The following is a 26,078-nucleotide window of genomic DNA, read 5'->3' as shown; positions in this document are numbered from 1 at the left end:
ATACATATTATTAAAATCTGGGCTATAATGGTTGTATTGGTGTATAGCAACTTGAAATGCTCCCAAAAATGGCACTATAGCATGTAAAAATATAATATAAGCTCTGGCGGACTTGGTTCTATGGTAGGTCTTAAAGGGTTAAGAACAAGTAACATTACATTGACCAAGAGGACTGTTCTGCATCACCACCAATTCTGACAGTTTCCAGATTATTCCAGAAAAAAGAGGTGGCATACTTCAAATTTCAAGTAAAATTCAAAATATTTTTGTCACACACACATCCATACACAGTATGACATGAGGTGAAATGCTTATTGCTGTGCCATGTCCGACCATTAAATTACCATTACTTGAGGCATTGTCACATCTGTTGTTCATTTACTCTGGTCTGAATCTGTTGATGAGTTTGTAAACTTATACATTGTGTTCACTGTGATAACTCGTCACTACAAACCACGCGAGACTGTTCAGTATGATCATTGGTTAGATATGTCTTGAGTGTGAGCAACAACAGTAAATACGGATGCTGAGTTCTGCACTGTTGGAGATTTAAGTTAAGTTCACAGTTGCTAGCCCGTACAGACCACAGCACGTATATTGGACTTTGTTGCTTCCCAGAATATACGGCATACATGCCTACAGGACGTTTTTTGCTCAAACTGGAAATTTACTCCTGGTAGTTTGTTCAGATTGAGGTCAAATCACATTCACACCATAAACGAACCACACAAAACTACCTCCTCCAAAGTGTCTCAGTGTGCGATTACTGTGTCACAGCTACACAAAGGAACGGCACCAAAGGGGAAAACAAACCAGAGTTCTGCTCTAAGTTTGGAGACAAATGTTTGTAAAATATGAGACTTTACTGATTATGCTTTAAACACATGTTTGCACACAAAGAAGGAAGCAGCCCAAGGAGCAATTTACATATACTTTATAATTGTTTCTTTTTTTGCCTTCTTTTCTTCTCTATTGTTAAACAGAGAGCGAGTGAACAAGAGGAGGGTGAAGGATATAGTGAAGGAGTTTACGCTACTGTGCAGAGGTCTCCATGGTACAGAGTACGCCGCTGAGTACTGAAACTCTACCCTTGAACTTTCACCTAACCATGACCTCTGTCTTCAGTGCAAAACAGCTGGATGCCACAACTACACAGTTCTCTTGAACCCCTTCAGCGAAGATATCATGAAATGATTGTAATGTAACCGAACCCGCTGCAGAACAAGACATGAAACCATTCCAGTGCAGACGCGCCATCGGATTAATGGACAAACATTAAATCCATGGCTCTAGAGAGGCCATGATTTCTTTTTTTCTTTTTTTGTTATAACCTCGATTGTTTCTCTCGCCCACTTGCCTCTCTTCTCTTACTTAAAGGTCTTTTGTTAAGTCAAGCTTTGAGGAGAAGTGCTGCCACACATCTCCTTTTCTCTCTGTCTTGTTCTGCCTTTCTAGATCTTCCTGTGGTTCCTAGATTGTTTCCTGGTGATTAGCATCCATATGAAATGGTAGTGGTATCGTACGTAGCTACTTAACATTATTTTCAAAATGAATCAAATTAATTATATAAATGTATATGTATGCACATATATTAAGACAGTGGTTTTCAGTCCTGCTGCTGCTATGAAGAAAGGAGAAAAGGACCAATCTTAGGGGGAGGGGCGGGGGATTCTGCAGGAAGACTGACGTCGATATAATATTTAGTCCTACTCATGCCCCTTGTGGTCTCTGCATTTGCCAAATTATCATGGATCTTTCATTTTTGTGTTTCGTTTTTAAATAAATGCCTTTTATGGGATTTATATGGAGACAGAAAGCTGAAGACCACATTGACTTGGTCAGTCTTGCCCTGCCCATTGTGTACAGGGCTGTACCTCATGTACATACGATTCCACCCAGTCATATTGCAGTCTCCTCAGGTTTGTAGATAGTGGGTAATGCAGTGGTCCCTTAGGTAAAGCAGGGCTGCTTACAGTAACAAAATGAAAGGAAAATAAATTGTAGTTGCTGGAAGAGAAAACGGCCCAAGATGTAAATGAAGAAGGGAACAGACTGCTGGGAGGGAATAATAATCCTGACGGTGGACTGCTTAGTCACTGTAATTGTGCAAAAATATTAATCAACTTGTGCATATTAACAGTTATTGCTGAACACTTATGTGTATTTGAGTGTATGCGTGTGTTCATACCTGTATGTATGAGAGGTTGTGCATGAATGTGTGCGCGTGTGTCTGCACAGATTATATCTTTTTCCACTTGTTTAGTGCACTTATATCAGACCTACAGTTCACATGCATAATTTCTGCCGGTTTTTTAAAGAAAGAGCCCAGTCATCCATTCGTATCTTCATACCACTCTTATTCAGCTTACTCTCTTCATTAAAACTGACCATGCACGTCCAAATATTTCACCTATGCTGCTCACCAGCAACCACACCCATCTATTAAACCTCTTTTTCATGTGGGAAATCATTGCTGAGATTCATCCGTCTATCTGTTATTGACACCAACTACTGCTCTTAACGAACTGCTTGCAAACAAGCTACCCAGAATCCTTTTACCCACCTGGGTCACTGCCTTGGAGAGGACCGAGAAGGATTAGAGAGTTCAGTAACAAATTGCAAGACCGCTGAGAAAGTTTTTTTTGAAACCGACATTCTGTGCTCATCTAATATGCCTGAGACATTATTGGTGAAGTGATGCGAGGGCTGTAAAATACACTGTCTAGTGAATCAGCAGGACCAGCTGACACCTAATAACACTCAGCATTTGAAATGTACTTTGTGGTCTCTGATAAAAACTATCTCAGTCTAATCCTTCTGTCTTATCCGCGGTGCCTGCAGACATGTAGCATGTATGTGTTTTTGTGGGGAGGGGGTGGGGAGGGGGTGGGTGGGGGCGAGGTAGGGTAGAGATGCGATTTGCGGAGTGAGATCCGAGGCATGAATCGGCTTTGGAGTGAGCTGTTCTGCTTCAGAGTCTGATATGAACTGTGACGTTGAACGCCGATCCTCTGTCGGTGTTTCGCTCTTACTCTGAGGTGAGGAAATGAACAATGTTTGTCACAGTTTAAAGAACGACTTGTAGGTGGTGGAGGAGGGGAGGGAGGTATGAAATGTACTTGTTTTTTTTTGTACCTTGGCTTTAATTTATTAAATATATCTAAGACTGCAACTCTTGACTTTTTATGTGTGTGTGGGAGTATTTTTGTTCTTTTCCTTCAACACTTGCATTAAAATGTCTGCAACCTCTTGCATATATTTTCCAATTTTCAAAACGTTTTACACAACTAAGAAAATGTCTTCAATTGTTTTGTTTTTTTATAGCTTGAGAGAGTGAGCCTATTATGCGAATTTACAACTCCATATTTCTGTTTTTGGACTGCACCAGAGCAGCACTGTATTACTCACAGTTCGAAATAGTATTTATTTACCTTATTCTGCTCCTGGCTGCAAACCCAGTGTATCCTACCCTCTCTCTTTAATGTCACCATTAGTTAAAGCCAACTCTTTTCTGATTGGCTGTACCTGGTCCATCAAGTTTAAACAGCAGTTGGAGGCTATTTCTTTACTCACAACATGAATTATCTCCCTGAGGTGACTATATTACCTGCACCCACAGCAGCTTTTTGCTTACAGGGTTTATTTGCACATATATTTGAATGGTAGCGTCAGAATTTGGCATAAAGAACATGAAAACATGGATCTACCCTGCCTTGTATTAGGCTTGTGATTGTGTTCTAATGATGTGGGCAATACTTTCTTGGCACACTTTGGGCCCCTTAGTACCAAATGAGCATTATTTTAAGGCCACAGCTGACCTGAGTATTGTACCTATCTTCTGATGGCTGCTTCCAGCAGGCTAGTCGTGGTGTCACAAAATTTAAATGAACATGAGAGTGAGTCCTCTGTACTCAGATGGCCTCCACAGTCACCAGATCTGCAGCAGCTGTGTGATGTTTACTATCTTAGTGTGGACTGAGATCTCTGAGGAACTTTTTCAGCACCTTGTTGAATTTTTGCCACAAAGACCTGAGGCAGCAAAGATGTGCAGGGTGAGTTTATATGAGAAGAAATAAGGAAACAGTAATTGGCTCCCTTGAGCTGTATACAATTCTTTAGGATCACCGGGACAGGATGTTAGAAATACTAAGATTAATAGTCAAAGTAAACCCCCAAAGTTTTCCAGCATGAAGATCTAAATGACATGCTCCCCCCCAGTTCTATTAATTTCAGCTTGTTCTGAATCATTTTAAATAAAATGATTATTTTCAGGTGTTTTAGAAATTTTAAAAAGAAAAGTACAAAATAATTTACAAGTTGCTTCCCTGTTGGCAGTTTTCACATTAAAAGTTCAAAGCCTCCCAAAATTCACTGACATCCCTGAAACTTCTAGTATGTTTGCTGATAATGATAAACAGACTGCCATCAACAGGATTTACAAAGAGGATTTATATAAAATAAAGAAATAACCTGTTTTGAAAGCATTATCCTACTTTTGTCCCTTTTGCCCGCTTAAAATATCTTTATAGGACTGTTGTGCAATTTCTGGTCCTGTTTGGCCAGAACTCGATTGAAAAAGACATTTTTAATGGCAATGAGACTTTCCCAGAATAAATAAAGGATAAATAGAAATCACTTTGCCAAAACAAAAACAAACAAAACAAAAACAAACAGATTCCAGCTTCTAACTTGTGACAGGAAAGTTCACTGTTGCTCAAAATTAGTTGATATCATTCGTAAGAAATATGGCTGAAATATAGGATAAAATTGACAGATTATAAGCCAAAAAGCAATTTACCACAGTTTAAATACTGGGGATCATCACTGAGCAAATACTGTAAATCACTCTTTGCTACGACACCCACTTGCGCATGCGTCTTGCAGTTTGAGTGGCTCACACGTGGGTGCAGAGGTCCAGCCATCCTTCCATCCATTCAGTCAGTCTGTCAATCAGTGTGCAGACCGCAGCTAACTCAGCCGCTTTCAGTCTGTCCTTCAGGAGCAGAAGTTACTCCGGGACTCCAGCAGAGACCAAGTTTGATCCCAGACAGCGTAACTGCTGCTGCACGTAAGTTAGCTAATGTGCTTTCTGCTAACTCTGCTGCCTTTTAGCCGCTTAGCTTCCACACAGGAAACATGGAAAACTCCCCCAGCTCTTTTTAGACACGAGTCACTTATTAAGAAGTTGTATCCCTTATAATGTGTCGTTGTTGTGTTACAGTCAGTTGACACAGAGGTGTGTGTGTTTATGTTGAAGGGGGTTGCAGTTTGTAGCGTGTTTAACACTAACAGAAAACTCCTGACCGTGCAGTGTGTGACCTGCAGTCAGTGGGCCATTTATCAGGATCAGGATTGTGTGTGTGATTTTTATATTGGACATAGTTCTGCATTTATTATTGTAATGTAGGTTTTATTAAGTGTAAAATTAAGGAAGTTTTATAGAATGTTCACCTGAGCCACAGCAACTATATATAAAGAAATGAATAAATACTTTTGAAACCATGAAATCATAAGTGTTAATGACAAACATCTCTTATCTCTTGAAAATCTGATGACATGAATTATTTTTTAATTAGAATATTTTTTAATTAAATAGAATATTTTTAATAAATAAATAAATGGTAAATGGCCTGTATTTGTATAGCGCTTTTTCTAGTCCCTAAGGACCCCCAAAGCGCTTTACACAACCTGTCATCCACCCATTCACACACACATTCACAGAATAAGTGTTAGGGTACTGCTCATTTTTTCTTTAGGGGAGCCCAGAATTTCTTTCTTTCTCCTTATTCTCTGCACATGTGTCAATACATGTAGAGTTCAGATCAAAGAAAACCTTCACATGTTGGTTTTCTAACCTTGCAAAAGTGTTATACATCTTTATAATTCAAACAACTTGAGTCTGGATCTAGACATTTTCCAGATGTTTTACCAAAAATGGATTAACTTCTTTTTGTAATTAAAAATTGGAATAGTTAATGACTTGAATACAACTTTAAAACTTTGTTGTGGTCCCTGGGTTGTATGTTCAACATGCTGATATCGTTGGCTTTTTGTGACGATTTGCAACCTTTTTCCCCTTTTGAATCAAACATACAGTGGACTGAAAACTTTTAGAAACTACAAATAAATTGAGATCGTGCAGTATTAATAGTTTTTATTTGTTTTGAACTTAATGTACAGTAAACGAAAATTAGATTTCAGTGTGTTTTCTGCTAATGTAAATTCTTAGAAATTCAAATCAAAATAAAGTGATCTGTACCAGCGTTCTTCCTCTTAGCTCCTGTTCCACCTTTGTAGCAAATTTCATGAAATTCACCTCTGTAGTTTGTAATCTTGCTGAAAATCCAAAAAAAAAAAGACCTTTAAGAAAAAGCCTAAGTCGGAGTGAGAATTTGTCTTGTAACATCCTCCCTGTTCTGTGTGCCTTCGAGGTCCTTGACACAAAATGTGCAGATTCAGCCTCCCTCCTCTTTCTTTTATCCCTTCATTAAATCGCTGACTCCATGATGATGAAATCCGGGCGCTGTGTGGCCCATAGCATGTTGCAGGACTCCAGTTCTTTTTCCTGTTTGGGTTCAGAATGAAGTGTAGCCCGATCCTGCTACAGCGTAATGGCTTGTAATCAAAATATTTAAAGCTCTTAAAGCTTTTGAAAAGTGCCGTATCTAAACATAGATTACTCTGCTATACTGAGAGATGGCTTTCACAGCCTCTTTGAGGTCTTGCGGAGGTGTTGGAATGGGTTGTAGGCTTTTTGCAGTATTACGAGTGGCCTGCTATCGCATTATTGGTTTGTCTTGACCTGAATCGATCTGGAGACAAGGGTCGGCACACTTAATATTGGTCATCAATTTCATACTTTGGACTCTGATTTAATGACTCGTTACTTCAGAAAATGCAGTTAGTAATAGGCTAAATCAATTCTATTGACAAATGATCCCTAAAATTCACCTTCTTTGACCCTCTACAATTGATTTGACTAATGCACTACCCTCTGGCTTTTAACTGGATTTGTGTATCTCTTCATCAGTCATGGCTGTCGTGAGGTTCTACAGTAATGAAGCTCTGAAAAGTCGGGCCTTACAAAGGGCAGCCAAGCTCTACCCACATCTGTTAGTCACAACCGAGCTGTGCTACAATGTGGAACTGACAGGTGAGTGTGTAACAGGCCTTGAAGATGCTAATTATTATGGATGTGGGTAGAATGAGGATTAAAGTCACTGAATTCACCTTAAAGGTTTTTTACTAGTCTACCACTTAAAATGTGACATTTACATCTGTTTATAATGTTTTGTCCTGCTGTGATTTTTCTCCCGCAGGCTGCAAGAGTCTCAGCGATGAGCAGAAGGGGGTTCTACTCTGGTTGTTTCATCATCCTCTGCACGCAGAGCCGCTGTCTGAGAAACCACACCTCACAGAGGGCAGTGGGGAGAAACTGGTGGAGATCGGGCCCAGGTACTGCTGCCTGGTTTTTAGAGATAATTCATTTGCATCTCAGTCTTTTTGCTTAGCACAAAACACACAGATGCCATCTGCAGTTGCTTTACCAGGCAATCCCTGCTCTTATTTTGAAAGTTCAGTCACTGCCAAGCAGCTAGCCCTGGCCTTTCCCTGTGAATCCTTACTTGATGAGGTCCTGGCTAGGTAGCAATCAGCTGCTTTACCAGCGAGGATCCGACATCCACCTCCACTGTTTTTGGATTGCAGCTGGGATTGCTAGTCCTTGTTCTTTTTCGAGATCCACAGCACCTCTCTAACTAAAATGGTTCAGATATTGCAGTCCTAGGCAGCAGGTCGCGATTACGAGCTGCAAGAAGGTGGAGCTGGAAGAAAGATACAAATCTGTACCTGTGCATTTTCAAATGTTTGTGTTCCAGGTGCTCTATGTTTGTTTTCTTGGCAGTTGGCAATGCATGTGCATTTCTATTTGTACTCTATTCTTTGACCACATATACCCCAACATTTGTTCTTTCTTTTTTTTTCTCCTGCCTTAGACATTGTCATTCTGTATAAATAAGATTCCAGTTAGTGAAATGAGAACTTAAGGTCATGAAATGCAGGAAACAAAGAAGTCAAACTGGTAAATTGCAAACAAGCCAGGCCGTGAGGGTTCTGGCCAAGATGTTTGTGACTTCCTGTAGCATACGTTCAAATAAATACTGTCTGTACTGAACAATGTTAGGCAGGTGTTCACTGTGACTAAGGGTTAGTAATATGGAAATCTTTAAAAGTGCTGCGCAGACTGTAGGCGAGCCTGACTTAAAAGTAAATAGGGAAACATATGGTACATTTTTAATTAAAATAATTCTTTTAAATCGTTCATATGAGAGAAAGTCTACATTATAAAAAAGTCTTTTATGTTCTATTTTCAGGTTGAACTTCTCCACTGCCTGGTCCACTAATGCTGTGTCCATCTGCCAGAGTGCCGGTCTCACTAATGTCACCCGAGTTGAGCTGTCGCGCAGGTTTCTCATCAAGGTGTGAACACACACACACAGAGAAAAATCTATGCATATATATATATCTTTTTCTTTTTCTTTTGCGACTTTACTTTCTGGGTCTAATGTGAACTGTCTCCGTTTCAGCCCAAGACCGAGCAGAGTGTGAGTGAAATCAGTGGAGATGTAAAGAAGCTGATTGAGTGTCTGTATGACAGCATGACGGAGTGCATCTATCAACACCCCATCACCTCCTTCACTGTGGAAACGGAACCTCAGGCGGTGTTTCGACGTGGACATCCTGGGGAAGGGTCGCGCAGCCTTGGAGAGCGCTAACGATGAGCTGGGTGAGAATTTATTCATTTTATATATTTTTTTACACTTTAATAGAGTTTCCTTACTGGGGCTCTCTTAATTAATGGAGCATTATTGAGCTTCATCCTCTTTTAATTTCCTCAATCAGACTTTTATTGCATTTAATGAACTGTGACCTGCCTCTCTCCTCTCTTTGTCTGCTCTTCCTTTATGCTGCTTCTCAGTCTTACAGTGGTCTGTGAGTACACTGCTAATAATGTCACATGATGCATGACATTATTACTTAGCTGGTTGAAGTCACAGGACAGCAGTGATGCTGCGGATTATCTTGCACGTGCATGTGTGTGTCTAATGTAAAACCCTAAAGAGATAAAGGCGGTCGATTGAAGGACTGAATAAACTGATCTGAGTGATATTTGAAGCCAAGATTTTTGTTTGTTTCTGGTTGACTAAAAGTTTTTAGTCCTTGTACCTGACCATTTTCTTTGTTTGTTAGTTTGTTTGTTAAGGTTTGTAACGCACAGAAAACAAGGGGCTGAACCAGTGCTTAGTCCACACATGGCGAAAAACTTACAACATATTATTTTATTTTTTATCTTTAAGCGCTTAGTTACAGGCAGTATGTCATAAAATCCCAGTTTTACAGGCATAAAATGGTATTTTTGTACCCATGAGGTGATTCTTAAACAGCTATTAACTAAAAATTTGGCATATCTCAGCATGGTGTGTAGTTTGTCCTTAAAAAATTGGAGTAAACTGGAGAACAAATGACTTATTGGCAGACCTATAAAAAAAGGTGAATGGTATCTGAAATGGAGTAAAAGCAGAACAAAACACTGTCAGTCATGGACGGGCCTTCCCGGAGCCCTGACCTCAGCATCACTGAACACTGTGAGAACATCTTGTCATCAACTAAAGGCAGAAAACACTCAGAGGTCTTTGATTTTTATTGCTTAAGCTGTGTTGAAGAACAAAGGTGCTCATACCAAATACTGAGTTTTAAAACTGTACCGACTCTATTTTTGCCTTATATACTATATTAACATTAACATGCAAATAAATTAGAAGTGGCTTGAGACATTACTGTATAAGATAATAAAAGCAGTTAAGTTATTTTCCTAGAAAAAGTTGGATGCAGTGGTTAATCGCACTTTAAAATTATTTTTGTTTCCCTAGTGACACTGATTTTATTTAAGGATCATTGCTAAGTTAAGGTTTTTCATATCTAAGTGGTTCTTGGTTTTATATTTTCTTACTTAAATTATTGCTATTTACCGCTCTTAACTAACCATCTTTAAAATCCATTGCAGTCTGTCCAAAATGCAGCTGCACATCTTTTAACTGTTTCCAAGAAGAGATGTCTTGCATCTTTATTCACTCTGTGTTAGCTTTAGAGTCAATTTTAAAATTCCCGTTTTAGCTTTGAATGCTAAGGCGCTCGAGTATATCGCACTCGGTGTCTCTCCTTCGGGTTTATGAGCCCGTTGTAACATGATCTTCTATTCGCCGACCTGGAGCTGCAGTCACACTGCGGTGAAAGCTGTAGGCTGACAGAAACAGCCAGTTGCAATTGTTTGACCAGACGACCTTGTGTCCTCTTCAAACTTCTTAATTTTTCCTTTATATAATATTTAAAGTTCAAGGACATCTCCTGCAAAAACAAGCTCAATACCAAAATGATTAAGATTGCAGTTACGGCCCTCAGTAAAAATACTTTTTGCAGCCATACGAACAAGTCAGTTCTGTCATCTGTGCGTAACGGCGATTTTCTGTGTAATGACCCAGAACTGTAAAACATTTCATGTGTCTGCACGCTGAGTGATTATTTCCTCCTAATAATGTGAACAGGGTTCAGGCTGACACCAGCCACAGCGACAGAACGTGGCGTGCGTTCTTATGTTCATGCTCTGCTTATTCGCTCAGCTTCATTAACATTCACAAGCACTCAAAGAAATGAGAATCATTTCGGTGCACGTACTTTGTAGGCGCCGCCATGCTCGGCTGGTGAATTGAGGAGATAATTAAAAAGGTATATGTGGAATTCGTTCTGACTACAGCTGCTTTGAATCCTTGTGAAATCAATTTTACACTCAGTGTTTTGGTGTTTAATAGATGGGACACAAGGTTGTTATGCAGTGTGGATCCTTGGAATGCTAATTGTAATGTGTTCATGCTAAGTACTGCTTAAGTTTAAGTGCAGTGGAAGTGATCAAATTTATGTGTAAACGAGCCAAAACCATCTCAGAGTTGTCGGCTTTCTTGTGTTTTGAAGCATGTTTGAATGCATGGGAGTGTGTCGATTGATTTTTGTTTCGCCCGAGGGTTAAATGATATTTTTCCAAGTTTATATATAGAGAACAATTCAGGGGAAGAAATGCTGACCGAAGCGCTGTGCACCTTTTTAGAAGAGCATGTTTTGAATCAATAGTAAATGGATGGAAACTACTCGGTGCTCTTTAAATGATCGGGTGATGTCATGTGGTTGTTTTTTCAGTATTGAGAAACTTTATGGATGCACTTTTGTGGTTGGTGCAGGCTTGGCCTTTGACGCCTGGGATCTGGACTACTACACATCGATGTTCCAGAGGATTGAAAGGAACCCCACCAGTGTGGAATGTTTCGACCTGGCCCAGTCCAATAGGTGGGGTCGTCTGCAGTGAACAGATTGGCGGGACTGCTCTGTGTGTTTTTGGTATTTATACGCTGCAAGGCTTTCTTTGTCCTTCCCAGTGAGCACAGTCGTCACTGGTTCTTCCGGGGGCGGATGGTGATTGACGGGAAGGAGCAGAAGGAGACTCTTTTCAGCCTCATAATGGACACGCAGCGGCACAGCAACCAGAACAACGTCATCAAGTTCTGCGACAACAGCAGGTAGTAGTGGCGACAGCAGGGGCGAGCACACTTGTGAGCGTGTCTGTCTATTTTGGCTCACTGTGAATTTTCTGTGTGTGTTCAGTGGCATAAAAGGCATGGAGCTTGAGTTCATTTGCCCAAAAGATCCATCCCAAGCGAGCCCGTATGAGACTCGGCGCTCACTAAGACATGTCATCTTCACAGCAGAGACGCACAACTTCCCGACTGGTTAGGGCGCAAAAAGCTTTGTACTTAATTAAAATGCAAGTTTTTGTTTTTACCTGAGATTAATCCTGAGCTGGATGGACATTTTAGGTGTATCACCGTTCAGCGGAGCAACAACAGGGACTGGCGGTCGTATCAGAGATGTCCAGAGTGCCGGACGAGGAGGCCACGTCGTTGCTGGCACTGCAGGATACTGCTTCGGGAACCTGCACATACCAGGTCCAAGACTCTATGCATCTAATATTTAAGGGCAAGCTTTAAAACAGCCGTCCCAACCTTTGTTGCGCCACGGACCGGTTTAATGTCAGACAATATTTTCACGGACCGGCCTTTAAGGTGTTGCAGATAAATACAACAAAATAAAATGATACAACTAAGACAAAAACTGTGGTGTTTTGTAAATATAATACTAAACGCGAATTCACTGTCTAACTTTATTAGCAGCGTCCACCTGAAATGTGGCAACAACATTGAAAGTAACGTCCTCTTCTTAATGCTTAATGCTTTCTGGTTGCTATGGTAACATGTAAATATTTCTTTCAAAATAAGACACACAACTACAACACGGGAAAAGACCCAGGGAAACAGAGTTGATGATAAAAACCCTGAAAACCATAAATTTCACACCCGAGCCTCAACTCTCGCGCCCCGGTACCAAACGACTCACGGACCGGTCCGTGGCCCGGGGATTGAGGACCGCTGCTTTAAAACCTACAGGACAACAAATTAAAATCCACATATTAGAGTTATTATAATATATCACAAGTCTTCACTACAAAGTAAAAGTTTTAAATACCTAAATATAGTTTTTATCGATGAGTCATTTTGGCACCATGTGAGGATGCTAGAATAGTTTTGGTTAAAGTTGATGTTGATCAGTGAATTGCCAGTTGAGGAAAGTAAAAAGGTGGTTTCATTCAAGTTTAATAATTTTCTCTTTAAAGGTAAAATCGAAGAATTTGACCACATTCATTTAGATAAACCTAGGCTACGTCCACACGTACCCGGGTATTTTTGAAAAAGCTGATTTTTCTATGCGTTTGTACCTTTCGTCCACACGTAAACGGCGTCTTTGGTCACTGAAAACGGAGGTTTTTAAAAACGCCGGCCAGGGTGGATATTTTTGAAAACTCAGTTTTTGCGTTTACGTGTGGACGAGAAAAACTGAGAAAACGCAGTGTCAAAGGTTTGCGCATTTTTTGACGTCACACTGTGCGCCACGTTATTGTTTCGGTGAAATGAATTTCTACAATAGTGTTACTGTTAATTGTACTCTCTGCAGTGTTTAAATGCTTACATATACACACACAGTTACTGTCCCTCCACACATACGACTCGGTTCTGCTTCTATGCCCCAGCTTTGTTTACTTTTTCCCACCGAGGCTTCTAGACTTCTGATTGGCCAACATTTCTGCATGGTTAGGAATATATCGCCACCTGCTGCTTTGGCATGTTCCTAGCAGCGTTTTCCTTCATTTCTGCCTTTACGTGTGGATGGGATTATTTTTTAAAACAAAAACAGAAAATCTCCGTTTTCAAAAATACCCGTGTACGTGTGGACATAGCCCTAGATGTCATCTGGATAACAGTTAAAAAGAATCTGAAAGTCTTGAATGATTTGCCACACACATGGCGTCTATACAGAAAATGGATAATGGGCTAATAATGAAACCCTGAGGCACAACATGCCAAATGTAAAATAGATGCATTTTTGTTAATAAGGTATCAGAAAACATGGTTGGACTGTGCTGCACAGAAACTGACCTTGAGTCAACATGTCTTTCCATCTGTAGGATATGATCTCCCATGGGAGTGTAAAGGAGAGGGATGGGAGTATCCCTCCACCTTTGCCCCTCCTCTGCAGGTGGCCATTGAGGCCAGCGATGGAGCGTCGGACTACGGCAACAAGTTTGGAGAACCTGTCCTCTCAGGTAGGAAGACCGTACATACTAAACACATAAGTTTAAACGACAACACAAATCTAATATTATCTCTGTTGTTGTAGAAAATTCATTTTGTCTCTTTTCCTCAGACTGCTTCCCAAAAACATTGCATCTTTAAATCTGTAACCTGTTTTCTAACATAACTGTACAAATTTATGAATGACTATTGAATTATTTTGGCACTGCTTTAACATATAACCCTCCTTTAGGCTTTGCTCGTTCCTTCGGCATGCGGCTGGCTAATGGGGAGCGACGGGAGTGGATTAAGCCGATCATGTTCAGTGGCGGTCTCGGTTCTATCGAAGATATCCACGTGAAGAAAGAAGCGCCAGAGCCTGGTGATGCTTTAACACACTGTGTGAAATGACATTAATCAATTCAGAGGCTATATTTACACACATTAATCAGAGACTCTCTGCTGCTCTGCTGTCCATCAGGAATGGAAGTGGTGAAGATCGGAGGGCCGGTGTACAGGATCGGTGTAGGAGGAGGAGCAGCCTCTTCTGTTCAAGTATGGACACTACAATTGATCAATGACCTCGCATGACGTGAATGTTTTTCAGTATTTAAGTACATGTAAACTTGTAGGTCCAGGGGGACAACTCCAGCGACAGGGATCTGGGTGCTGTCCAGAGGGGAGATGCTGAGATGGAGCAAAAGATGAACCGTGCTCTCAGGGCATGCCTGGAAAGAAGTGGCGGAAATCCGATCTGCAGTATACATGATCAGGGGGCAGGAGGAAATGGTGAGGAAAATGTGGCTTCTTTAAGAGGTTATATGAAGCTGAAATGAGAGAAAAACCAAGGTATTGAACCTATACTCTCATTTCTTTTTTTAGGTAATGTGCTCAAGGAGCTCAGTGAGCCAGGAGGAGCTGTGATATACTGCAGTAGATTCAAGGTAATCACCACATGAACACAGCTTTCTGTTTGTGTTTTTAAACACATTTCTTGTATTTTCTTTTAAATCCAACAAGATAAATGTCTGGATTTTTTTTTATGCTTGTGTTGTAGAAAGGTGACCCCACACTGAGTGTGCTGGAGCTTTGGGGGGCTGAGTATCAGGAGAGCAATGCCCTCCTGCTGCGGCCATCAGACCGGTCCTTCCTGGAGAGGGTGTGTCAAAGGGAGAAGTGTCCTGTTGACTTTGTGGGAAACATCACAGGAGACGGCAAGGCACGTTTTAGACTGGCTCGAGTCGATAAATGCACATCTATCATACCGGTCATTTCACCTTGTTGGCTAGGTTATAATGCCACAAGTGTCTCGCTGAGTAAATCCACGCTCAGTGAATTACTGATTTCTCACTCAGATTGTGCTGGTCCATGACGAGGGAGGAAGCGGCGATGAGGCAGACACCGGGCGTCGTCCTGTGGACTTGCAGCTGGAGTGGGTTCTGGGAAAGATGCCGCAGAAGGAGTTTAAGATGGAGTCACTGGCCCTGAATCATCAAACGCTGAGTCTTCCTGCTGGGCTGACTGTCAAAGATGCTCTGCACAGAGTTTTACGTTTGCCTGCTGTGGCGTCCAAACGCTACCTGACCAACAAGGTGTGTGTGTGTGTGTATACCCGTCTTACAGTCTCTTGTTTTTAGAAATAACTTGTGCAGACACTGATTCTCTCTGTTGTCTCTCTCTCCCTCCATCAGGTGGACCGGTCTGTGACTGGGTTGGTTGCCCAGCAACAGTGCGTCGGCCCTCTTCACACCCCATTGGCCGATGTGGCTGTTGTTGCTCTATCACCTTTCAGCCTAGAGGGAGCAGCAACAGCCATTGGGGAGCAGCCAATTAAAGGGCTGGTGTGTCCTGCAGCAGGGGCTCGCATGGCTGTGGGTGAGGCTCTGACCAATCTGGTGTTTGCAAGGGTAACAGAACTAAAGGTGAGTAAATATGCAGAAACAAACAAGCTTAATTAATATATTGCAGATATGCAAAAATGTAAAAAGGTGTATTTTAAATCCCAACATGATGTAATTATTAGAATTTTATTATTATTATTTATTTTTTTTTTTTTTAAATCTTGTCAGGATGTGAAGTGCAGTGGTAACTGGATGTGGGCTGCTAAGCTGCCTGGAGAGGGGGCGTGCCTGTGGGAGGCCTGCCAAGCCATGTGTGCAGTCATGGGTCAGCTGGGAGTGGCCATCGATGGAGGCAAGGACTCTCTGAGCATGGCTGCTAGAGTTGGAAAAGAGACGGTCAAAGCTCCAGGTACTGTGTGTGTGTGTGTGTGTGTGTGTGTGTGTGTGTGTGTGTGTGTGTGTGAGAGAGAGAGAGGGGGAACTGTCTAAACTTAGCTTTCGCTCTGCTTCTTTTTCAGGTGCTCTTGTTATTTCAGCATATGCTGTTTGCCCTGACATCACTGCTACTGTGACGCCTGATCTCGAGGATCCAGATGGCAAAGGTATAACGCACACACCAAGACTCAAATCTGTCAGTGTTTTAATGGCATAAAAAATAAGTTAATTTTCCTTAGAGTTTTTTTTTATTTCTATTTTCATGCTTCTCTAACTCACGCAGCGCACATCGTGATCTCAGTAACAGACAGCTTGCCTCTGACTTTTTGTCCTCTGTCTGCAGGCGTGTTGTTGTGGGTTCCTCTCAGTCCAGGCCATCATCGTCTAGGAGGCTCTGCCCTGGCTCAGTGCTACAGCCAGCTGGGAGACTGCTCTCCTGACCTGGACCAGCCGGAACTATTGACAGCCTGTTTCAACACCACTCAGCAACTCCTACACGGTCAGTTTGCACAGGGTAAACATCTCCCTGCCACAGAAAGGGAAAAAGTTGGCATCGAATTATACTGGGAGCAAAGTTTTCTTCAGTGTTTTTGGTTTTTTTTCCCCCCCTTTCAGTTTTGTTTAAATATTCCATTAAATTCTTACTGCACAGCCACAGCTCTGCACTGTGACGAGAGAGCCACCTAGTGGCTTGGAAAGCTCCTAAAAAAATAAGAACAACAACATGTAATCTATTTTGTGTCCTTTCAGATCACCTGCTGAGTGCAGGTCATGACATCAGTGACGGAGGCCTTCTTACTTGCTTGCTAGAGATGGCGTTTGCAGGAAACCGTGGGATTGATGTTGAATTAACTTCACAAGGAGCTGGAGGTTAGAGACTGAATGTGTTATTTCCCTTTCCTTACCAGTTAATTACACATACATAATGCAAAATAACTGTGTCTTTACAATCTTTTGCCACGTGCAGTCATGGAGCTGTTGTTCAGCGAGGAGCTGGGTTTGGTTCTGGAGGTTTCTCAGTCAGATTTAGAAACTGTGTGTCAAAGATACAGCGATGCAGGCGTCCAGTGCCTTCATCTCGGCAGAACATGTGGCTTTGGACCAGAAGCCATGGTGAGATGTTAAACCTGGCATGGACTCGGGTCTTGTGTCTTTGTAAGGGATGACCGCTGTCTTTCATCTCACTTGTCTTCCAGATCAGGGTCCGTGTAGATGGAAAGGAGGTGCTGAGGGAGCTGCTGCCTGACCTCAGAGCAATGTGGGAGGACACAAGTTTCCAGCTGGAGCGTCTCCAAGCCAATGAGCTGTGTATTAAACAGGAGGTGGAGGGGCTATCAAAGAGGACACAGCCATACTTTAAACTGACCTTTAACCCCTCTGAAATGCCCACCATCAGCCAACCTGGTATCAGTGACTTATTGTACTCCAGAATTGGAATTAATGGTTGTTTTTATTATGAAGTCAAACACTCTTTGATTATTTAATTGTCTATAAACTATAGTTTAGCATAACAGTTGTACATGCTGTGAGGGTGTATCCCCACTGGGGAAGTCCTCCAGGAACAACAAACCTTTGAAACATTTTATTCAGTTCGCTAGTGTTTCAAACTGCCAGTAGCAACACTGAACTGATGCAACAGCTAGCCGCTAACTGGTAATGCATTGTCATCCATTGTTGTTTTTCTTTATAAGTCTGTTTTATCTTATATATTTTCCCTTTACATCATTTCCCAGTGTGCTGAATGGAATGAAACCATATTTATTTAGTGGTTGGACAGCACCACTAAATTCTTAATCATTTAAATTCAGATATAATCATTTATTAATACTGTGATTTTTTTTTTTAAATTGTTTTTTTTATTTTATTTTAAACTGTTCTGCTCTTTTAGCACGTGTTGCTGTGGTCAGAGAGGAGGGCAGTAATGGAGATCGAGAGATGTCTGTCTCTCTGTACATGGCGGGCTTTGAGGTCATTAACAACAGCCTTATGAACCAGATATCTGCTTATCTAAATCTAAACTGTGTTGCCTGTGTTCATTATTGAGCTTTGTAATGTAAATGTGTGTGTAGGTTTGGGATGTCACCATGCAGGACCTGTGCACTGGCTCACTAACCCTGGACCCTTTCAAAGCAGTTGTCTTTGTTGGTGGTTTCAGCTATGCAGACGTCCTGGGATCAGCTAAAGGTAATCGCACTCAGACGTAAACCACTGTGAGGTACATATTCTTTTTTCCTGCGTAACAATATTACTTTTTCATAAAGGTTGGGCAGCTACTGTTGCCTACAACCCCAAAGCCAAGGCTGAATTTGATCGTTTCCGACAACGTGAGGATACAGTGAGTCTGGGCGTATGTAATGGCTGTCAGCTGCTCGCCTTGTTGGGCTGGGTGGGAGAGAGCGAGGAAGGAGTGGGTAAGAGGACATAGGCAGAGAAAGCCATTGAAATGTTTCTTGAAAATGTGATGATTTGAAATAAAGCAACACAATACCTTAGTAGTGAATTAAAACAGAATTGTTTAGAATGGTTTTTTTTTTTCTTGGCTTTTTTATTCTCACCAGAATCTGAAGTGGTGCTGAGTCACAATAAGTCAGGCAGGTTTGAGTCGCGTTTTGTCAGCGTTGGGATCCAGGACTCTCCATCCATCTGGCTGAGAGGCATGGAGGGCTCAGCGCTGGGAGTCTGGGTTGCACATGGAGAAGGTAAAGTCAGATCAACATGAGAGGTCTACTGCTACTGGTTTAAACGAGCGAGCTTAGTATCATGACAGTGGGTCACAACTTACTGAACTAAATCACAGTGGTAACTTACACTTAACTTAAACTCACCAGCTGTAAAAACAGTACCCACAAACCAGTTCTGTTCTATTGGAAAATGGTGTCTTAGAACAGCGGTCCCCAACCCCCAGGCTGGTAGTGGTCTGAGAGTTGTTTGGTACTGGGTCGTGAGAGTTGAGACTTAGGTGTGAAATTAATGGTTTTCAGGGTTTTTATCCTAAAAACCATAAATAATAAACCATAAAATATTGTTTTTATCATTAACTTGGTTTCCCTGGGTCTTTTCTTGTGTGTCATGAATAAATTTTCCCTTTTTTTGGTACCAGTACTGGGTTTATTTTGTTGTATTTATCCGCGACACCTTAAAGGCCAGTCCGTGAAAATATCGTTGGACATAAACCGGTCTGTGGCGCAAAGAAGGTTGGGGACCGCTGTCTTAGAAGACACTAGAGTAGGGGTGGGGGAACTCTAGGCCTCAAGGGCCAGTGTCCTGCAGGTTTTAGCAGGTGTCCTTGATCCAGCACTGCTGATTTATATGGCTAAATTACATCCTCAACATGTCTTGAAGTTCTCCAGAGGTCTGGTAATGAACTAATGATTTGATTCACGTGTGTTGACCCAGGGTGATATTTAAAACCTGCAGGACACCAGCCCTTGAGGCCTGGAGTTCCCCACCCCTGCACTAGAGGATCCTATGAAGCTCAAATATTCAGAGATGATGACAGATCATTTAATTAATTTTATTATAATACATGAAATTTCAGGATGTTTGGACATGAATTCTTTATATGTGGTCAGGAGTTGATCAACCAAACATGAACAAACTTGGCCCACAGGGCATCCTAGGCCCAGGATGTTATCAGATCAGATATCATCATGTTGCCTACTAAACATCAAGGGGCTAAAATGATCCATATGTAGCATTTATTCTTACAACAGCTTGCAACTATGTTATGACTGTTCAATTTTCAACAGGCATAAAATAGTATTTTGCATCAACAAGGTGATTATCAAGAAACTATTAGCTGGCAAACTTGGCATATCTTCTCATGATGCACTGTCTCTAAAAACTTTGCAGCAACTGTATAAGTACAAAAGACGATGTGGCAGGCTTAAAAGCTATCTGCAGGAAATGGATAGTAGCTGACAGAAGAGAGAAAAGCAAAAACCTGGCATAAGACCTGAGAGATGACATGTTTCTCTTCAGCTGATCTATCTGCTGTTCACTAAACCCTCATCAGAAATAGTCTCGGTGGAAGGTTGGCTGACGAGAAGTCTTTTTTGAGGGAGGGAAATGGAAGTGGGGGGGAAAGCTGAGGTATATCAGATTACACAAGAACTGGACCGAAAATCTGTGACATCTGTAAAACACGTTGGAGGCTCTGTCGTGGTTCGGCCATGGTGTTGGGATCTTGTCAGAATGTATGGAATTATGAATATAGAAAAGTATGCACTAAAAGTGGTCATAGCCAAAATGTTCTAGCTTTATATATTTCCATTAAAATTTTGCACACGTCAATAAATCACTCAGCTATTTATCATTTTTCTAGCAGAATGTACAGAAATGATGAGCCCCCCTCTTTAAACTTGCATAACATCAAAGATTAATCTGGTTGCCTAACAAGTCAGTGGGTCAGCAAATCAGCACCTGTGTTTAGTATTGATTTTCCCCTAACCTTTTTCTTTCTCGTAGGTCTTGTGCAATTCTGTAGCTCTCGGGCTCAGGACCTGATTATTTCTGGTGGACTAGCCCCCCTCCGTTACCTTGACGACCAGGGTCATCCCACCGAAGAGTACCCTCTCAACCCTAACGGCTCACCTCAGGGTATTGCGGGACTCTGCTCCAGGGAAGGAAGACACCTGGCCATGATGCCCCACCCGGAGCGCTGCACCCTGAGCTGGCAGTGGCCCTGGGCCCCGAGGGACTTCAGACTTTCTCTCACACCTTCACCCTGGCTGCGTATGTTCAAGAACGCAGCTTCTTGGTGCAGCAATCAAGAGTGATATTCCTCCATTAACATGTTTCTAGTGCTGTCAAAGTAGGGGGTCAACTAAAACTGCCATGTCTGTTTACATTTTGTTGCCCAGCTTTTTACTTACTGGGGTACGCTGGTGTTTATGCATTAATACTGCCTGTTATACTTTATTGAATTATGGATTAAACATGAATTCCATAGGTTTAATCTGCATATTGTACAAAACTGCAGGTCTGCTGTTATTAGTGTTGGTCTGCTGAAACATCCACTACTGAACTTGCTAACAATAAATGATTTAATACTGGAAAAACGTGGTGTTGTGTGACATGATAAAGAACAGCTATATAAATCAATAAATATTGTTTATTTAAACCATAAAAACTTAAATTTATACAATGTCAAGTATTTACATGGATGTCAATAATACAGTACTGATGTGACACATGTTCTGTAGCTTACTGGAACAACACGTTTGTTTTTATATATATATATATATATATATATATATATATATATATATATATATATATATATATATATATGGTCCTAAAAGAGCCCTATCTGTGTCTCTGGGAAATCACAAGCTAAAAAAATAATATAGATTATTAAAATATAAAAGATGCATGTTAATAGACACTGGTACAGATTTTTTTTTTTTTTAAAGGGAAAACAAAGACAAGTCAAACACTTAAGGACTCAAGAAGGGTTAAGGATTTGTAACCACATCTGAACCTACAAATTGCATAACGTCATATTTTTAGTTTAGCATGAACTCTGTAAACAGTTCACAAAAACACCTGGAATCTGAATCTACATTTAGGGAGGCTCAGACAACCTCTAACACCTTGACTGTTGCATGCTGTGCAGTTGTCAATATTCTTCTAACCACTAATCCAGCCAGAGGGAAGAAATTCAATAGAAGTCCATGTCTAACAGCTTGTGCTGCCACGCTCCAGCTGCTCATGCTCTCTAAAGTGAATCTCCCATCACTCCCTGTGAGGTTGTAGCATTTCCAGGTTGTCCTCTCTCTGGTGTTATTTGCTGGTTGATATTGATAACGCAGATAAGGAGCAGGATGACCACCACCAGGTCGTCCAGGAGACCTAGCAGTCCGCAGAGAGAGGGGTCTGTTTCTAGGGTGCTCGATGAAGACACGGCATCCAGAGCAGGGGAGGTGATGGACATCACGGTCCCCACGCAGCACAGGGCAACCCTGAACAGAAACAGCCACACGAGTCCTCCCATGGTGCCCAGGCCACGAACCAGTAACTGCAGAAGCAGGGGGGTGTCACAGAGGTAGTCCGTTACCTGGAGGGGTGAGTATGCAGGAGGACATCAGACAACCAGATACCAAACATTTCAAGTTGGAGCAATCAAAAATGATCCACAAGATTTTGACTGAGCACTTCGACATGGGTCAGGGGTATTCTGCTGATTTCCTGATGCTGCATTTATTATATTTGTGTCTCTTAAAAGCAAGAAATAAATTATTCTAAATGTATAGTCAAAAGTAGTTCCAGTTCTTAAGCATGAACGCTACAGGATATGTTTTCAAAGAAAAAAAACACACAAAGAAGGTCACGCGGCTTCTAGGTGTGTCATTGTGAGCTGTTGAGCTCATACCTCCTTTGTCTATCACTGTTGGTTAAACAGGACAATAACTGCTAGGTTGCATAAGAGGTATTCCCTTTTCTAACTCTTCGAGGAAATAATGAAAGAATTCTTTTCTTCCCTTTCAGATGCCCTGATAGATACCACGGCTTATGATATCTTAGAATAATAATAATAATAATAAAAGTACTCTTGGCTCTTTGATAGGTGAGTTTGCTGTTGGGGAGTAGCAGTACAATGATGTTACTGATGTTTTAACAGAGTACTGACCCTGCGTGGAGCTCCAGAATAACGTTTGTTGTAGGCTGTGATTTCATCGAGCACTTCTTTTGACTGCTGGTCTGATCGGGTCTCGTTGAACAGGTGGCAGAGCACGCTGACCTGCAAGATTGCAAGTATATTTATTTCACGGCCACGCTCGTAACACATTTATGATGTACAGTAAAAGAACTACGAGAATACCGCACCTTCTGTCTGCAAAGAGGACAACTGATTGCATCTAACCATGACCCATGCCTCCAGTAGGTGATAAGACAGGGAGCTGCAGAATCAAACACAACTATTTATTTAACTCGTCATTTAATCTGTAACAGATAGTATCAAGGTTGGATGAGTGCATTCATGCCATAAATGTTACTCAAAAGCTACAGATATGAACATCTAATTGACCATCTCAGATATGCCCGAAGAAATTCTAGGAGAAACACTTCCTAATAGGAATTTGCAGAATTATCCAGAATTTCAGGTTCTCAGTTCTACTGTTTTGGGGTTTTATTTTTAAGCAATAAATTTATGCACAGTCATGGTTCTGGGCCATAACTCTGCATAAATTGGCTTTTGTTGTTATTCTTAAGCAATCTTTGGCTGCCACATATAAATATGAGATATTTTCAAAAATTTATATTGGAAACATGAGAGATCACCATCCCAAGTTTTGGATATTCTTCAAAGAATATTATGTGCCTTGAATATGAGAAGTTGTGAACAAAATATCAGTCCTCTACCTGCAAAAATGTGGTGTCTTTAGGTCTCCAAATCTGCTGGTAGAGATTGGACATAATATTTCAGGGATTTCAACAACAGTCATTATATGCTATCCACTCTTGAGACTCTATATTCATAGTGCCATGTTACCAGATATTTACACCAGAAAACTGAAGGATCTAGCTCAAGTTATTAAAAAAAAAAAAATCCCTAAATGACAGAACCTGAAATGTATTCCCCATTGACAAGTCAATCTTTCTCCTGGATTCTTTTTTTCGGGCAAATCTAAGGTAGAATGACCCTGTAGCAAAAATTACAAGAGCCCTTCTCAAAAGCGGATTTGTAAAGACCTGAACATTTTTACATGGTTAGCCTAATATACGGATACGAGCTCTGTTTTTTTATTCTATGTATTATACACCTCTCAGGTCAACTCATAGCGCAACTCTCCTTAATGCTCCAAGTGTAGATTATGAATTTGGGTAAATGATGTTGAAGTTTTGCTTTCCCAGTAGCTGGCATAAAACCTCCATCTCGCATCGTCTGTGAACACATACCTTACTGTGTTTGGTCGTTTGCTGCTCTATCTACAAGTGTAATGGGTGGACCGTGGCAAACGTTAATTATTAAAAGCCAAACAGATGGGCCAAACAGATGGGCCTGAAACAGCTACAGCACACTACTTCTACACTGATCAGTGAATAAAGCGCATAAACTAAGACACGAAGTGTGAGCCCTAATCACAGACGATTGTCCGAACGGGTGTGTGCATAAAATAATTAGAGTCTGAGAAGATTTTGGTCAGTTTGTGCAAATGTGTGCAGGATCTCGTACCGCAGAACAAATGGCCGCAGTTCGTCTGGACTGGGAATCTGGCCGTCTGCAGGCAGACTGGGCAGTGCCAGTCTCGTCTGTTCGAAGACTGACGTGCCTGCATGGATTCCTAAAAACAGGAGAGACGAGGAGACATAGAAGTGAAAAGTAGGTCAGGTGTGGGCAAAAGACCTGCAACTGACAAATAAAGGCTATCTCATCTCTCAAGTAGGAAGAAGGGAAAGGACAGTGACAGAAGAATCGATAAGCGTTTTCTATTCCTACTCCTGGTGTTCATGGATTTCAAGTGAAATAATCTTTGAAAAGCTTATACCGATGTAACGGTGAAACACAGAACACAAAACAACAGAAAACTTTTGATGTGAGTCATGCAAGCAGTGACATCAACTTCCTCCTCCAGACTGTGCCCCCAATAAAAGCAATAAATTACCTTTTTTATAACACAGGAAGTGTCTTATAAATAATGTTTTCCCAGTTTCCGTGTAGGAGAAACTGTTTTAAAAATCCAAATTAATGTAACTCTTTAAGTTAAACCACGAGATTCACCCAAGTGCTTCAGAGATAGTGACAAACAGAAGTGTAACCCCCACTGAAAACAAGGAAATATAATAAGCCCCTGTGTGACATGAGCTTTACTGTGAGTGTATGCGTTTGTGTGAACCATTCACCTTTAGGCAGCTCATATACATTGATGTTGACTGATCAGGTGTGCACAGCAAATACGTGGATTATCCTACAGGCGACCCTGACTCAGTGGAACTTCAGTCTGATCTGAAACAGACATGACATAGCAACATAGATAAACACACCTGTAATGCAAGTTTATCTAAATAATGATTTAATTATTGATGCGTGAGATAAAGAGAACAGAAGCTCAGCTCTTCTCTGTTTGCGGATTACGGCTACTGATGCTCCGACTTCAGCGTTCGGACTGCTAATTTAAATGGTTTGTATAGCTTAGCCTGCACTAACAGGTGAAATTATTTTTTCAGATGGAAAGATGAAACTGTTAATAACGATATGCTCAAATCAAAGAAGGCTGCAGGTTTCATTTGTCAAATAACTTCAGTATCAATTTATGGCTTAGATCTTAGGTCTGGTCTTTCATACAAATCAAGAAATCTGTAAGAAACACACTCAACAAATTCCCCCAAACCTTCTCTAACAATTTGGTAAAGCAAAAAATCATATTTCTATTACAGAAAACATTGGAAAAAAGACTCACCTGGACTTAAATCTGTAGCACGGGTGTATAGACGTTAGGCAGATAGATAATCACTGTCTTCTAGAAGGAAGTGAAGTGCTGCCCAACAGCATCACTGAACAAAATAAATTGAAGCTCCCTGTTAATGATCAACTACATTTTCCAATATCAGCTGGCCTGTGAGTCTTTCTACTTAAAGGGGACAGCATTGTGGTCAGATCAATACATTGGTGCTTTGTACAAAACTCACTTACTTCCCTTTAAAATAGGCAGCTGTCAACCTTTAGTCTCAAATAAATACAAAAAAACGAGAAAAAAATCAACATATTTGGCCCTTCAGTCTGGCCAGCGGTAACCGGTTTGGGTCGCATGACCAGATCAAAGCCAGAAAAGATTCCACCTACGCTTTGTTTAAGTAGGTTATATTTGAACTTGCCAATAATTTACCCAGAGTTTACTTAGCCAAAACCTTGTCCATGCAATGCTTTTTTATATTACTACACTAAGGGTACTTCAACTGATCCTTTGATCCAAATCCAAGTTGCAATGTGAAAGCAAGAAATGTCCAAATTGGTGGATAGTAAAGCCATTAAAAACAGAGTACTACATGAACATAGCATTGACTTATTGTGGCAAATATTTGTGTCAAAGCAACCTCTCTGGTAGTGCCAAATGTTGTGACAGCCATC

At 41.1% G+C, this 26,078-nt stretch overlaps 3 protein-coding genes across 3 annotated transcripts in view; 2 read left to right on the top strand and 1 right to left on the bottom strand.

Moving 5' to 3' along the window:
- Window positions 1–4,210, top strand: part of LOC146490888 (importin-13-like) — a 31,683-nt gene extending 27,473 nt beyond the window's left edge. Inside the window, exon 23 of the mRNA XM_085152599.1 lies at window positions 984–4,210. Within this exon, the coding sequence (XP_085008725.1) occupies window positions 984–1,080 (97 nt within the window). The 3' untranslated portion in view covers window positions 1,081–4,210. The remainder of the gene's footprint in view (window positions 1–983) is intronic.
- A 332-nt stretch (window positions 4,211–4,542) lies between these two features.
- pfas (phosphoribosylformylglycinamidine synthase) lies at window positions 4,543–21,066 on the top strand. Its single transcript, XM_085152598.1, is given in 29 exon segments — window positions 4,543–5,068; window positions 7,031–7,153; window positions 7,320–7,455; window positions 8,373–8,478; window positions 8,586–8,723; window positions 8,725–8,785; window positions 11,289–11,394; window positions 11,484–11,624; window positions 11,710–11,834; window positions 11,922–12,050; window positions 13,625–13,762; window positions 13,984–14,112; window positions 14,212–14,285; window positions 14,363–14,519; window positions 14,613–14,674; window positions 14,788–14,949; window positions 15,086–15,322; window positions 15,422–15,652; window positions 15,800–15,980; window positions 16,090–16,173; window positions 16,350–16,505; window positions 16,757–16,876; window positions 16,974–17,119; window positions 17,203–17,410; window positions 17,895–17,974; window positions 18,076–18,190; window positions 18,268–18,417; window positions 18,565–18,705; window positions 20,474–21,066. Coding segments are annotated over 28 exon segments (3,945 nt in total). The 5' UTR covers window positions 4,543–5,068; window positions 7,031–7,032; the 3' UTR covers window positions 20,785–21,066.
- Window positions 21,067–21,302: 236 nt separating this feature from the next.
- LOC146490886 (E3 ubiquitin-protein ligase RNF170) lies at window positions 21,303–25,852 on the bottom strand. The gene is made up of 6 exons (XM_085152612.1): window positions 25,411–25,852; window positions 24,854–24,956; window positions 24,186–24,294; window positions 22,835–22,908; window positions 22,638–22,748; window positions 21,303–22,064 (listed from the first exon to the last, which is right to left on the bottom strand). The coding sequence occupies exons 2-6, from the start codon at window positions 24,872–24,874 to the stop codon at window positions 21,726–21,728; spliced, it is 654 nt and encodes a 217-aa protein (XP_085008738.1). The 5' UTR covers window positions 24,875–24,956; window positions 25,411–25,852; the 3' UTR covers window positions 21,303–21,725.
- Window positions 25,853–26,078: the final 226 nt, after the last annotated feature.

The sequence above is a fragment of the Neolamprologus multifasciatus genome, chromosome 23 (assembly GCF_963576455.1).
Source record: "Neolamprologus multifasciatus chromosome 23, fNeoMul1.2, whole genome shotgun sequence".
Lineage (NCBI taxonomy): Eukaryota > Metazoa > Chordata > Actinopteri > Cichliformes > Cichlidae > Neolamprologus > Neolamprologus multifasciatus.
This window is presented reverse-complemented; position numbering and strand designations above follow the sequence as displayed.